At 35.2% G+C, this 15,765-nt stretch overlaps 1 protein-coding gene across 1 annotated transcript in view; it reads right to left on the reverse strand.

Moving 5' to 3' along the window:
* Positions 1-7,312: 7,312 nt before the first annotated feature.
* The window catches only part of LOC117171690, a 66,816-nt gene continuing 58,363 nt past the window's right edge, over positions 7,313-15,765 (reverse strand). Inside the window, exons 3-4 of the mRNA XM_033359223.1 lie at positions 13,980-14,063; positions 7,313-7,725 (exon numbers count right to left, since the gene is read on the reverse strand). Coding sequence (XP_033215114.1) covers positions 7,340-7,725; positions 13,980-14,063 — 470 coding nt within the window. The 3' untranslated portion in view covers positions 7,313-7,339. The remainder of the gene's footprint in view (positions 7,726-13,979; positions 14,064-15,765) is intronic.

Genomic DNA, 15,765 nt, shown 5'->3' on the forward strand with positions numbered 1-15,765 from the left:
ACGCACTTTTAATCTTCTATCCTTCAACACCATATCGTGGATTTTATTGATGATTTCGGGAGTACTTGTTTCTACGGGCCTTCCTGAACGTGGTTCGTCACTCACTGATGTACGACGATGCTTAGATTCATTTACCCAGTTATAAACCGTTGCTAAGGCAGGGGCAGATGTGCCATGAACTGAGTCCAATTCATTTTTTATCTCATACGGAGTTAAACCCTTTAAATGAAAATGTTTGATTACCGCTCTGAACTCGTTTTTTTCCATTTTTCTTAACGAACAATTTTTTTTTTCAATTGGTTATAAAAACACGTAAACTCAGAAGATGTGGACTGTGACTGCACCATATATCTAGTCGGGAGTGGTGCTGACTGAAAACAGATGATTCGGAGCGATTCGCGCGCCATCTGTTGGTCATTCTAAGGACTTATTGAACTACCCTCGTAATATGTTAAATATTTCTGATTATCAGGTAATACTTTTCCTTTTGATGGTAATTCAGATCCAAGAATATTTTGTGCGATTTGTCTAATTAGGTTGATACAAGCCGGGGGTGTAGCTGGTTGTCCCGACTTGATCTAAAGTTGTGCGGGGAATTGTGGAGAGGAGATCGTGGATGATCGTGGATGGCCAGGCGAGTGGAGGCCTGTCCGTGAGCGTGTAAGAGCACGGCTGGTGGATGATGTGGAGCCGCCTGTACCTCTCCTGAGGTAACCTCAAACCCGTCAAACCCAACCTTAAAACTGCCTTTAATTAGCTAGAATAAATTATCTTCCGGTTGTAGAGGCCAAATAAGTCCAATCGAAGTTGTTTTATATTTCTTGGGTCGCTGAGTGTAGATCCGGGGCTTTTTTTGGAAAGGTCCAAGTCCAGCCCTAATGGACACATTTTCATTTTTTTAAGTCACTTTGATTAATCCTATCTTTCCTTATATCCCTTTGTGCCATAAATTAAGGTTAACCTAAAAAAAGTCGAAGACACACCCAAAAATCACCTGAATACGCGAGCCTAGCTGATCCTTTAGTTCCAGAAGGAGAAACGGCCTCGTTGCTAGTCTCGTATGCGTCTAAACATAGAGGCCATTTCTCCTTTTTAAACTAACGGATCGGCTAGGCTTGCGAATTGAGGTGACTTTTCAGGTTATGTTCAATTTTTTTTAGGTTAGTCGTGATTTTAGACACAAAGGGATTCGAGGAAAGATAAGATCAATCAAAATGACCTGGAAAAAATGAAAATTTTGCCATTAGTGATATAAGAATAACATGCCTACTTTGGCAATTTTGCCAAAACCTTGAAAAAATGTGGTCCGGTTACATTTTCTACGAAAAAAAGGGTTATTTCAGCGATTTTTTGTTGTTTTTTGAGGTTAGAAAAAAATCCTGATAGAAAAATTGTATGGTTCCTGCGAACGTAAAATCATAAAATCAATGTGGTCAGGTCAAAATTTCAGACAACTAATTTTTCTTTGTGTGCGTGTGTAATTCATTTATTTGTAAAAATTTTTTAGTTTATCCAAAATTTTTTCAAAAGATTTGAAATCTTTGTGAAATATTTCAAATCTATTTGGAATCTTTGTAAGATCTTTCTCAGCTCTTTGGAAATATTTGCAAAATCCTAAAATTTTGTTTTAAATACTTGGTAATATTTGTCAAATTATTTAAATCTATGGAACATGTTTAGAAAATCTTTGCGAAATAATCAAAATCTTTGTGAAATCTTGAATATCCATTAAAAATATTTCTGAATACTTTGAAAATCATTGTGAAATCTTTGTGAAATCTTTAGGAATCTTTACAAAATATTTGGTATTATTTGTGCAATTATTGAAATCTCTGGAACTATGATTAATTAGGGGAAAAACTCATTTTAAAGAATTCAAAAAAATTTAATTTCAAAAGAATAATTTAAAGTTGCAAAGATTTAAAAATGTGTCGAAAAATAATATGGAAGATTTCAAGACAATTATTTTAATTTTTTAGGATTTAAAATATCAAATGATTGAATTATTTATTATTTATGAAAAAATTTTAGGATCATTTTTTTATTTTGCAGCATTACGAAAAATGCACAATAAAAAAACATATGAGAATGTCAAAAAATTCCGAAAGCATTGTCAAGAAAACTTTTAAAAGTTTTATTGGATAATTTTCATGATTTTTTATTTTGAAAAATTAACTTTAAGAGTAAATTGAAAAAAAGTCAAAAGATTTCCTTACATTTCGAAAGAGTACAATATTTTAAAGCAAAAATTTTTTATTTGGTAAGAATCATCTCTTTAAAAAGATTTGAAGATATTAAAAAATAATTTTGAACTGTAATAGATTAAAAAATGAAGATATTTATTAAAGAGTTTGAACCAAAACTTAGAAGCTTTGAAAGAATTTTGAAAGGTTTCAAATATACAAACAAATTTTCTTAAACATATTTTTAAGAATTTAAGACTTTTGAAAAGATTTTAAAGATCTGTAGACGTGATTTAGGCTAGAAAACTTGATAGATAACATTTTATTGTGGCTTTTGAAGTTTTTACAAAAAGTTAGTTTTTTTACTTTGAACGCTATTTTTCACTATTAACACAAAAACTACTTGTAATATAAAAAAAAATAATTGAAAAAAATGTGCCGCTCTTTCTTGAATGAGCAAATTTTGTCTTTAAATTTTTTTATAGCTTTTGTGTCGTTCTTTCAAAAATTTATTGATTAAATTAAAAATTTTATTTTTGGGGATAATATTGGTCCATTAATTTTTTTCTTCGCTTTTGTCATTTGTCGAAAAATTGTATTTGTTATTTTTAATGTTGTTTTATACGAATCACATTTTCGATTTTTCAAAAAAAATTTCAAAAGTCGTCATAATAATTTTGTAGGGTGTTAATCAACAAACGTTTTTCTTCTCTTGATCTATTTCATACCGTGTGTTTTTGGCATAAAAATTTGATTCTCGTTTTTTTTTTCATTGCTGAAAACGCTACCGAATTTTGGAAAATATAAATTTTTAAGAAAGCAGTTTAACTTCAAACCCAGGAATCGATTTAAAAAAAGTTAATTTCGAGCAAAACCATTAAATACTCATTAATAAATTTTTCTTCACGTTTCATGAACTTAAAAAGACAAAAAATTTCATATTTCAGCTACCACAAAATTTATTAGTTAAGAAAGGGTCCATATCATGTCACATGTGGTAAGTCATTTCTGGGACAAGTCACACCTGCGGCATGTCAGACCTGCGGCTTAACAAATCTGCGGAATTTTCTCATTTGCAGTATATGCCAACTGCAGTATGTCACATCAGTGGCATGTCACATCTGCAATCATAAATACCTGAACTGAGACAAGTCTTCCTGATTGAATTGTCTACCCGGTGGAAATCTCTCGTCCGGAAAAAGTTTTCGAGTCCATATTAAAATTATAAAACTGCGGCAGAACTCCCCGTACTAATTGTCACATCTTCAGCATCTCCTACCACCGAAAAGTCTTTCCAGTGGCATCGTTTACATGCAGAAAAATGTTCAAGTCCGCATCAATGTAGCAACAGTGAGACAAGTCTGTCAGGACTGATTTTCATATCTGCGGCGTCTCTTGCCCGCAGCAAAACTCCTCAGAGGCATCTCTCATTTGAGAATAATTTTCCAGTCCACATAAAAATGGAAAAACTTTGGCAAGCCTACCAAGATTAAGTGTCAAATCTGCGACATGTCTTATCAGCGTCAACTCTTATCAGATCTTTTCAACTCTTATCTCCAGGAAAATTTATTCAAGTAATTCCAAAGATGGTAAAACTAAAGGCAAGTCTCCCAAGCGGCATCTCTCCCGAAAGCAATTTTTTTAAATACTTCCAAAGATGGTAAAACAACGGCAAGTCTCCCCAGTGGCATCTCTCCGTCAATAAATTTTTTTAAGTACTTGCAAAGATGGAAAAACTGGGCAAATCTCCCAAGCGACATGTCTCATCCAAGAAAATTTTCTAAGTGGCTCTGAAGATATTAAGACTGTAGCAAGTATCCCCAGAGGCGTCTCTCCCCAAGAATTTTTTTAAAGCAATTCCAAAAATAGTAGAAATGCAGCAAGTCTCCCAGGAAGTATCTCTCTCCGTCTCTCTCTTTCTCATGAACATTTTTTGAAGTTTTTTAAAATGTGAGTTTTGCCATCTTTGCGAGAACTCAACAAAATTTCTTGTTCGAGAGATGCTGCTAGGGAGACTTGGAGTAGTTTTCTTGTCTTTGCAAGAACTTGAAAATTTTTCTCTGAAAAGAGATGCAGCTGAGGAGACTTGCCGTGATTTTGCTATTTTTGGCAATAATTAGCGATTTTTTTGGTACTGAGATGGCGCTGGGGAGAATCGCCGCACTTTTGACATCTTTGCAAGAGCTTACAAAATCTTCTTGGGTGAGAGATATGCCGCTGGGAAGACTTGCCGCAATTTTGCCATCTTTGGAAGCACTAAAAAAATTTTCGCGGGTGAGAGATGTCGCTAGGGAGACTTGCCGCCGTTTTGTCCTCTTTAGAAGTGCTCAACAAACTTTTTTGGGGGAGAAATGCTCCTGGGGAGACTTGCCGCACATTTTCCACTTTAATGTGTACTTGAACACTTTCCCACGGATTAAAGATGCATGTGTAACAATTAGTCCCGGGAGGATTGCTATAGTTTTAATATTTTAATCGAAAATTTATTCCGAATGAGAGATGCCACTGAGAAGACAATTAGTCCAGGGAGGCTAATAACGTTCTCCTGGCTCAATTGGTAGAATGTTAAATAACTTAAATTATACATTTTTATATTGCAATTTTTGCTATTTGTAGATATCATCAGATATTGGATCGGTAACAAATGGCAATTCCCGAGTAAAAGTGCCTTGACTTGAGTTCGACTTGAATTTCCCCTGATCAACACATGCTGAAGTCGAAAAGTTCGATTTGAGAATGTCTCAGTTTTGAGATGGAGCCAGACTTTAATTTGTGTATCGGAAACAAGTTTCTATGTATTCAAGACATAAATTTATGTCTTGAGTTGAACTTATATGACTTCAGCTCGAGCGGTTTATAACTTCGACTATATATCTGTGTTTACAAAAAGGGTCATTCTGACTGTCATAAAGGTTAATTTCTGTTCATGATTAAACAATCGTATATATTTTTATACATATCCTTATTTAAGAATTTTCATTTGTATTATACTTATTTAACGATAATACCAAAAATGTTGTTTATTTTTACGTATTTCTAACGGCCGAGGAGATCCTTCTAGAAATTAACAATTTAAATTTTTTTAAATTGTTAAGAGTTATACTCGTTTAGACCCATAGATTCTGAATTTTCAAATTAAAAATAACGAATTTAATCATTACAAATTTTTAATTCATTAATTTGAATCTCATTCATGGGCCGAAGAAGGTTCGGCAATCTCAGCCATGAGAAGGCTCGTCTTGAGACAAGGAAACTTCGTCTTAGCCGAAGCAAGGCTCGACTTGTTAGTCATAATTCGTAAAATTTTGTTGCCTCCACATCGTTTCACTGCCCCCCTCCCAAATAAGATATCTTTGTTAATTCGCTACCGCCAAATTTTTTAGTGGTAACGCATTTAAGCGCATTTGAAGTTATGAAAGATAGGTATGATGAAATTGAAAAAAGATTATTGGTTTACAAAAATGTCGCCAGCCCCCCACACATTTTGATCGCTAATTACTCGGTTATCAATATGGCGCAAAATTTTTTCTTTATAACGTATATGAGCGCATTTGAAGAGCTTCAAAATCATTAGATTTAAATTCAATTTTTTAAATGGGGGGGGGGATATTTTGACGCTATCCCCTTCCACTCTCTGCGTAACACCTTATATAATTCCTAAATGTTTGTGGCGCAAAAATTTGGTATCGATGGTGCATTCGAGTGCATTTGGGGCGCAATTCAGTGGGTTCTAAAAAACCTGAAAATTAAAAGTGGGGGGGGGAGGGCTGGTGTAACTCATCTAATACAATCCCTAATCATCCAATGCTCTTTTCCGACTGGCTCATTCCGCAATCCTAGACCTCACACTTCGCCTTAAAGCAGAGCTAATATATAGAAGATTATCTTTGATATAGTTAAACGAACAGAAAGAAGGAAAATTATGGTACATAGATTTATACTTTAATAAATGCTACATAACACCTATAGGCTGGTCGCAAAATAAAAATTATTTTAACTAAAATTATTTCGATCATCCAACATATAAGTGGTATAAGATTCAGATTGGAAACCGTCAAAAGATGGAATGCATTAAACGAAAAGGAGAACAGAAAGTGCGGAATCTGTGTACGGGAACTTTGTGGACAAAAATTATCCACGCCGACAACTTTTTCTCCCTTGAGAACCCATAAACCAGACTATACTTTTCTGAAGGTTTTTCACGCTATGAATCTGAATTTGCCCTCAAAATTGCTTAAAGCCTAGGTTTTCTCAAGATATTCTAAACAAAATGTTCAGAAAATGCTGTTTTTTGCTATATTAGAGACTAGATTACACAAAGGGCTGATCTTTTTCGTACAATCTGGTCAACGCATCCAAGGAATTTGCGGACACTAATCTCGAATCTGTGGTCAGAGTTTCTAAATTCAAGAAAACGGATGCAATATGGCAGCTACAGCTGACACACTTTATAGGTTGTTTCTAAAAATTCCAAAAAGTACTTGAAAATGGTTACTTGCGGGTTTTTGTGGTCGTTTATCCCGAATCTGCGACTATGGGGTGTGGCAGCTGTAGCCGTCATATTGGATCCGCCATCTTGAGTTTGGAAATTCTGACCACAGAATGGAGATTAGTATTCCCAAAATCCTTAGATGCTTTGACTAGATTTTAAGAAAAAATCAGTCTTACGTGTAATCTAGTCACCGCTATAGCGAAAAGCAGAATTTGCTGACCATTTAGGTTAGAATATCTCGAGAAAACCTAGGCTTTAAGCAATTCCGAGGCTAGATTCGTATTTAGCATGTCAAAACCCTTCAGAAAAGTATAGTTTGGTTTTTTAATAATTTGTAAAAAGCCTTGGAATCTAGTCTAAAATGCAGCGAAAAACACCCTTTTCCGCAGTTTTAGGTTAGGATAACTCAGGAAAACCAGGCTTTCAGCAATTCTAAGACCAGATCCGGATCACAGCGTCAAAATCCTTCAGAAAAAGTACCATGTATTTTATTTTCTGGGTTGAAATCTTGTCGGTCTGTGTTATTAAAAGCACTAATACATTTTTTGTAATTGTTGTTGCATTATGTTTTCTTTTTCTCTATAGCATGTCATCCAAATACAATAAAAAGCTAAAGCTAACATGACGTAGAGGTATAATCGAACAATTTTTCAGAAATTTCACGCTAAGAAGGCCCCACTTTACGTCTTTGAGCAAAACGAACGTATCTGAGCCAATATACTTCAAAATCAACCATCTTGAACCCTTGAAACGGATCATGATTCCGATCTACTTTTACAGTTTCCTTGGTTACATTGTTAATTATTTTCAATTCAACTTTTTGATTTTGCACATCTCCTGGAATCACGAATGAATACGCATGCCCTTCTATAATTACTCCAATGAGTTTCGTTCCAGTTGTATCTGTAAGCACAGGGTATTCAATGTCTGAGGATAAAATGTAAACCCGAGGACGCTTGTTTTTATCATAACATAGGATATGATAAAAATCGAGTGTTATGACAGGAAGTGGCTCTGACTTTTTCCTTTGCCGCGAATTCCATTTTGGTGCTGTAAAAAAAATGAACAGTGATTACAAAAAAATTGACCACTGTAGATAGAGCTTTTTGAAACCAACAAAACTTGAAATATGAATGAGTTTTACAGTTTGAAAATTAAAGGAGTATGAAAAAATGCAAATGGAGACCAATACATGTATTTATAATATGTATGAATTTTTGATGTTTCCAAAGGATATGCGACATGACATGTGTCCATGATAAAAAAATGTAATCTGTTGCATATAGCATATTGCAGTATAGATACAAATATTAACAAGTATGGAAAGTGAGTCGCAAAAATAAAATTCTTTAATTGTACTAATGTATAAATACATCATTTTAACTTCAAATGATTTTTTAAATCAACACGAAAAAGTCAAGGTTTCAACTTTGAATTTTCCGAATTCCGGATATTCCCAAAGTAAATCCAGAAAAGATACAAATTTTGTTGTTGTAAATTGTCAAAATTAAGAAGTCCTTAATTGTAAAAATTACATATTTTAGGATCAGCAATTGTGAAGTAACAATTAAAAATTGTTAAATCTTGAACGTTGAAAACTACGTAAATTTTGTAATTTATATTTTTAAAGTAAGTAAACTTTTTGAATAGTTGAATTTAGATGATTCAAACTGTTTCAATTTATGACGCTAAGGTTGTTTGTGAATATTGAATGAATAGGGTCAAATGTCTGTCTTTAAACCCTCAGCTGTTTTGTAACAAAACGCTTTTTTCTTACTTTTTCGTGTTCCATGAACATCTCTAGATATTGTCTAGATGATGTCTATTTGCTGCAGAACTCCAATTTTCATGACAGAGCATGCATAGAGGACTTGCAGAGTATTAGGATTTTGCCCTGGGTACTGTTCGAGACGCTTCAATTACGAGTTTATTTGTAAGTATAAGGAAAGTAGATCTATTTTAATACTAAAATTAGGATGGAAGCAATTTCTGTGTTGCCTATTAATAATTATTTATGTTTAATCTGCTTCATACGCGTGGGAGCGTTAGTGATACATGCATTAAACTGATTTGCTAATTATTCTTTGAATATATTTGGTATGCAATTTAATATTGAAGCATGCTAATTTTCACTAAATCTTCATTCACATTTTGATTTCATTTAACTTTTTAATAAATGAAGGAATTAATCCAGGGTGTCACTCATTAGTCGTATGTCACTTACTGGGATCTTCACCTTATATTTTTTACTGTGTTCAATTTACACAAAACCTAAAAATCTCTAGTCTTTTGCCGATAGAGAGGTGAAGGGCCTTGCATTCTGACAGGCCTCCATCTTGGTTAACACTTTGTAGTATTCTTTGAAGATACAGAGTAAGTCTCCCAGAACTCGAGTACAATGATTTTTTATTGATCACACTCCAGATTCCCGTAGACCGCTAAACTGTGGTGACCTCGGATTAACGAATTGTCACTTCGTCTCTTCACTGCTGAGAGTCTCTTTCAATTGCGTTAAGGAAAGTTGCTGTCGTTAAAAATGTTACTAATTCAAGGTGAATAGTCTTTGTATAAAAGCGAACGAAAACTGCGATATATCCATTGGTTATGGTTCAGTTGCGTCTAGTCCCTGCCCTTACGGATAAAGGGTCGGCATAATCCACCTCTGAGTTGGGAAACGGTCGAGTCTTCGTTGTTCGGCCCGCTAAAAATTGCCTCATCTAAGAAGTGAATAAAAATTGATAAACGTGCGTATAAGTGGTGCATTTCCAAATTACGCTCCTGAATGATTTGTGTCCTCGTACTATCCAATATCTTAATTAAAGATCAGCGAAGACAGGCTGCGGGTTAGCGTAAATTAGCCTCTCATGTTCAGCGAGGATGACGAATTTCATTATTCAATGAAGAGTAAACAAGATAAAAGTATGATTTTGAACTTCTGGTTTGTTTGAATTGCTCAAACTACGCCTTTTTTTGTCAAAGTTTGTCGTGAACAAAAAATGACTTCAGTTCCAGCAACCAGTTCTTAAGTTCTAGTTGGTGCCTGTACTGCAGACGTCTCAATGTGAGCGAGAATTCTTCTCGTTGACTGATGCACAACACAGTTTTTAAACACTCATAAAGTTCATGGGTTGAGAAGAGTTTATCGCACTTTTTCTGATTGGGTCCAGAGATGATCTCAAAGACTCGAAAAAGAACGCTAAACGCTTGCAAAAATTATTGAACAGTTGAATACTGATTGAAATGGCTCTTTGACCGCCAGAAAAAGTTCAGCAAGCTAAGTGGTAGCACAGAGCAGCCTGTCGGAAGTCATGCATAAAGCGTTCGAAGACATATAAATGTTAATATTATACTGCAAATATTCTGCTTGTGGATGTCAAACAACTCTGAATGTTTTAGATTCTTCTGTATTCCTTAACTTGACAATACGCGTAGTATTTGCGGAGTCTTGTTCCAAATTTGTAATTGCTTCGGCACGATTTGTACACCATTTTTGAGAATAGAATTGCATTACCCGCAATAATGATGAAATCAGGTTACAAGTGTTTACAATCTTCTCAATATGATCAGAGCCACTTTATCACCCTAAAACGCAGGACAAGATAGAAAGGACTTCCTGGAATGGCTGTTGTCAGTGATAATAGACTGTTAAGTGACTTTTCAGCAGCCGAATCTGCTTTGCCTTTAGAAACGATTCGAAACTTGGTTTTTATGTTTTCAAGTTTCACTCCTGCATGATGAGGAATGCAGTATCTGACTTTTCGATTTTCAAGTGACATTTTTCTTGAAGGGCTCCTCACATAGAGTTATATAAGCTGAAAGAGTGCGTTGCTGATTCAGATCCTTTTCGATGTCACAGATTCTTTCAATCTGCTAATCTAGCTTGCTCATAGTGATATTTCACATTCCTCTGCGAATTCCTTATTGCACAGGCGAAGATTTGTGCAGTTGCAGGTTTCTGAACCGCCCCAGTCTGAATGAAGTAGGGTATTGTGTTTTGAGAGCAGAGTCTGCTTGAACTTTTGTAATTACTGCATGGATCAGCTCTTCTCAAACAATGTATTCAGCGACCCAAGGCATGTACTTCTTGAACACGTTGCATTATATCAAAAACCTTGACCTCTGCACAAGCGTAAATTGCGTGTAATTTTCCTCAATTATAGCAGCCGTTGACTAAAATGACATGGGCCTGAAATGTGTGTGCTGGTATCTTATCTGGTATAGTGTATACTTTACCCTTGGCATTATTAAATGGCCTAGATTAATTTAATTTATGTGGCATGCTCATATCAGTCCGATATACTGCCTTCACCGTCGTCAGAGCTTCCAGGTGATGGCGTGCTTCGTCGACAAACGCGAGCAACTGCAGTTTTAATAGAGGTCGCATAAAAGCTTTCAGGACCCTAAATAATTGACATCAGTGGTGATCAAGGACTCGGGAATTTTAGCTGCATCTTTCGTGAGTGCTGATCTTAGATGACATAATTTTGTTACTGATGGCTTGGAAGCCTGCTTACGGATGATAGACTAGCATAGATCATGAAAAATGTGCTACTGCTGATAGAATCAGGGCAGTGTTGGCAGTACCATATTAGGCACATCATATTTTTCATTGATCAGTATCTGTCTATTTATTTCTGATCGCATATAAAATTGTAGCTGAACTGATATTGATGATTATAACGATTAATACTATACTGGCTCTTTCACAGATTTAAGTTTAACCTTGGCTAATGCTATCACGAAAAAGCTTTGATCTTCTAATGTCTGCCTAGCTATACTTATTCCCGTTTGTGCATGCTTGTTATTGCCTTCTACTTTCTGAATGGTAAGCAGGTATAGTTTTATTTGGATTTTGTCAAATTTTTTTACGGCAAGATGAGTTTGGCTAATCTTTCCTTCAGTTTGTCAACTAAAGCTGCCGGATCGATTCCACGAACATAGGTTTTTGCTCATCTTTTTATGGCTTTGAGCAGCTTCCGCCAATTGACGAGGTCCGTGCATGTTTTCATGCTGATGGTATGACGTAAATTACGTTTAAATCCGTGGTTGCATCGAAACTATTATAACCACGGACAGGCCCTTGAGATGTCAACGTCACGGTGCGGTTCATGGGCCTGCAGACCCCCTTTTCGACTGAAATTAAGTCAGTGCTGACGTAGCTGGTGGCTGCTTGGATGCAAAAAGAGAAGCCAGCTTTTCTTTTTTAACTACGCTGTATTCTTCTGTTCTCCTAAATGCTGTTAATGTACTTTCAGAAGTTTAAGCCTAAAAGCTAACACTCATTGCCACATTGTCAAATATTGTTTGACTTTTAGCTTCCTCCTGAGATGACGCTTAATAAAGCACTTACACACCATGTTTTAATCTGTACACAGTTGAGAGTCCCCCATCTGTGCACGTACAACTTCAGTTTACTATCTGGGCACGTTCATAGTTGCGCAAGTGGCGAGCATTATGTGAAGTTGTACTGCTTGCCTTAGGCGTTTACTGTAGAAGATTCCCACCTGTATACGTACACAAATGTGTCAGCGGTCAGCAATGTGCCCAAATGTATCACCTGCCCTTTATATGCACAGTTAGGCTCGTAAAAAGTAACTTTGTGCGCAGTTGTACTTCTTGATAATTGAGGCTCGCAAAGATGGAAGTATGCTATCTGTGTGCGTCAAAATTAAGCGATGATATGATTGACGAGTTGTGAAAAATCAGAAAGAAATATTCAACCCTCTTTCCCTAATCTCAGAAACAAATCAGCGCGGAAGTGAGTGTTGGTTTTATCTTTAAATGGAGATTACAATTTTACAGAATGTTGTTTCCCTCTCCGACAAACTATATAGCGTAAATTTTAAAAAGATCTTGATTTATTCCGAAACTTTACTTCAATTATTAAATAGTAAAAAAACCAATGTTTTTACGTAGTTCGTTCAAGACGCACCTACGCCAGTTTTAGGTTCCTCAGCTCTTTCCAAGAATAACAAATATCTTTTCTTAAGAATTTGGGAAATGATAGCGAACATGTTAAAGGACGTCCCCGCACATTTTTTGTGAGTTAATTAAAAAAATTTTAATTTGTCTAAATTTCATTATTTTTTTGTGGCGCTTAATACTCAAGTACACATTTTTTATTTAATTAAGGGGATGTGTTACTTAGATAATTACCGATTTCACCAATTTTAAGGTCGTAGCTTTTTTCCTACGATAATAAATATTTTGTCTTGAAATTTTGGGGGAAATCTGGGGAGTTATGTGTGTTACAATTCTCTGCCCTAATTATTCTTGAATTTTACCGATATCATCGGTACGACAGAGACCTACATTATCGGAATTACAGAGAGCTGAAAAACGATCCGAACCTCAAAATATTGCACATGCATACATTTTTTATTTAGCACAAGAAATTTGCTGTTGTTATTATCCACAATAAAAAGAGTCCGGGGACGTCTGTCATGATATATTATAGCATCTTGAAATTCAGTTTTTTGAAAAGTTCATTTTTGTGTAAAAAAGCCGAGGGACCTGAACTCGATTTACCACAGTACGAAATATCACACGCCTTTAAGGTGGTATAATATTTCTGCCCGAGTAAAAATAGTTTATCTTGGCTAAGTATTCATCGAAGACATAATCAAGGTATAGCCAAGGCTTTTGTAAGTCTCACCCTAGGCCTACAGCAAGATTATTATTTTTTGTTTTAAATCGAAATTTTTCGTCTTCAAACCAAAGCCAAGGACACCGACAACAAAACGCTTCCAAGTACTCCAATGATCATTACTGATCCGCTTTTCTTTCTACAGAAGGTTTATATGAATCATCTTCTTGATATATATTTTTTATGTGCTAATAATTTATTTAAATTGTAATAGTTATGTTGCGTGAATGTTACGTCTTAAAATGTTATCCATTTTTTTCTATTGCTAACAGTTCACTAGATTCCAGATACTGGTTTTATCGGTTCTGAAAGTTTAATCGTTGGCAGATGTCACCTTCTTGGCCTACCTTAAACTTCTCGTTTTGATACAAGCCCACCTCCACTTTTCTTAAGACTTACAATGAATTTAAAATATCTAAATAACTAATGGTAAACTAATTTTATTTTATATAACATTTTTGCCCCTTTAACGACGCTCATAAACGAGAAATTTAATTTTGAAATTACAATTTTTCGTAGGAAAGAAATTTAAAAAAAGAATAAGTAAAAACTGAAAAAGCTACTTTTTTCTTCAAGTATGTGTCTCATTTTGATTATGTTGAAACATAAATCTGAAAATTAAAAATTACCTACTCATTATTTTCATATAAATACTGACCATCTGAAGTACTATGGCGTGGAATCCCTTGTAAAAGAGGTACTGAATCATCACTGCGGTTTCGAGATATTTGTGAGCCTAATTCTGTAAGAGGATAAGATAAAATTATAAAAATTAAAAAATCATTAATTTTTTATATGGAAAGTTACAGAAAAAACTAAGCTTAATCTTCACCTTGATTTCAGAATCATTTTTACCTGCGACGACAATCACCTACACATGGTAATCTTCTTTTCAATCTATATATATAGAAGCTGTTCTATCTGATAGCGACATTATTCTAGGAGGAATTCAATATTTAAAATAATGATTATAGAATCGAACGAGGGAAAAGAGGGGTTAAAGAAAGTGCGGAGGAATTTGTTTCGTAGGAATTAGAAGGTTGGGGATAAATCAAGGTGGTAGAGTATCAAAGGTGCTGTACTGGAACGTAGCAGGGGTACAAAAGAAAGTTTAGGAGTTCTGGAGGTATATTTACGTATTTGATATTGTGAGATTGGTAGGGACGTGTAGAGATATAAATCAATGGAATAGATTAAAGCTCAAGTTGCCAAAAGGCTATAGGTGGAGGCTCCAGGATCGAAATTACAGTGGAGAAGAAAGTAAGACCTAGTGGTGGAATTACATCAAATGTTAGGTATGGATTAGAGTAAGAAGTGCATGAAAATGGAGGGCGTGCAAATGAGGGCAGTAACAATACCAGGGACAACATGTTATTTTATGTCAGTGTACAATAAGAATGGGATGTAAAGGATTAAGAAAAGTATATAGGATTTTCTAAGCAAAAGAGAGGATGGTTTAGTGGTACTCGGGGGAGGGTACGCCAATCCGAAGATGGGAAGGGGGCATTTACAGGTAAGGGGAAAGATTTGAAAGGAAATTAAAAGATTAGATAATAAATGAGGAGGGGAATGTTCTAAGGAAATAAATAGAAAATAAAGGCTAGGTGATGGTGAATGGTATGGTCATTGGGGACAAAGAGGCAGAATACAAATACGTAAGTAAGGTAATAGTATCAGTAATAGACTATGCCGGCATGAATATTTAAGGATGGGAGGACACGAAGAGATTCAGTGGGAGAAAGGTCAGATCAGACTATCAACCATTAGGCTTGTGAATAAGGGGAGCGAGCGGCGGATGGCTAGGTGGTGGAAAAGTGTCGATAGGCAGGATGATGAGTTGGACGAGGAAGGCGATAGAGAAGTATCAGGAGCAACTAGGGAAGGGAAGCTTTAAAGGGAAGTCGATGTAATAGAAATTAAAGGATTTGAAAGAGAATGTGAAAGCGTGAATGCAAAAGAAGGTATTCAGAAAGAAAATATTCGGAACGAAATAATGTAATAATAGTTCCAAGTCAAAAAAACAATTCGTGTCCTTCTATTTTAAAAAGTTGCATAATATTGCTTTATCATTGTCGTTATAAGGTCTAGAATATTTTCCAATCGCCTTCTTTCATTAAGATTTTCTATTTTTCATGCCGAGGTTTCAATAACCTTTTTCTAATTAATTTATAGTCAGTGAAACACTATTTTTACGATCTGCCCAGGAGCATTATTTTTATAGAATAGACTTTTCTCATCTTTTAAAAACTGCCGTGGAAAAAAGTTAAAGGCAAAGTTTTGAAACTCAAATAAGGTCGAAAAAATACCACTCTCTATTTTGTGATATACGAGGGTGGATTGACAAGTTTCCGGCCTGACCAAGAAAAACAACGTTTTTAAGAATTTTTTTTTTTTAATTCTCAACATAATCTCCTCCAAGGCTGATACATTTCTCATAGCGGTGT

Source organism: Belonocnema kinseyi, chromosome 1, assembly GCF_010883055.1.
Source record: "Belonocnema kinseyi isolate 2016_QV_RU_SX_M_011 chromosome 1, B_treatae_v1, whole genome shotgun sequence".
Classification (NCBI taxonomy): Eukaryota; Metazoa; Arthropoda; class Insecta; order Hymenoptera; family Cynipidae; genus Belonocnema; species Belonocnema kinseyi.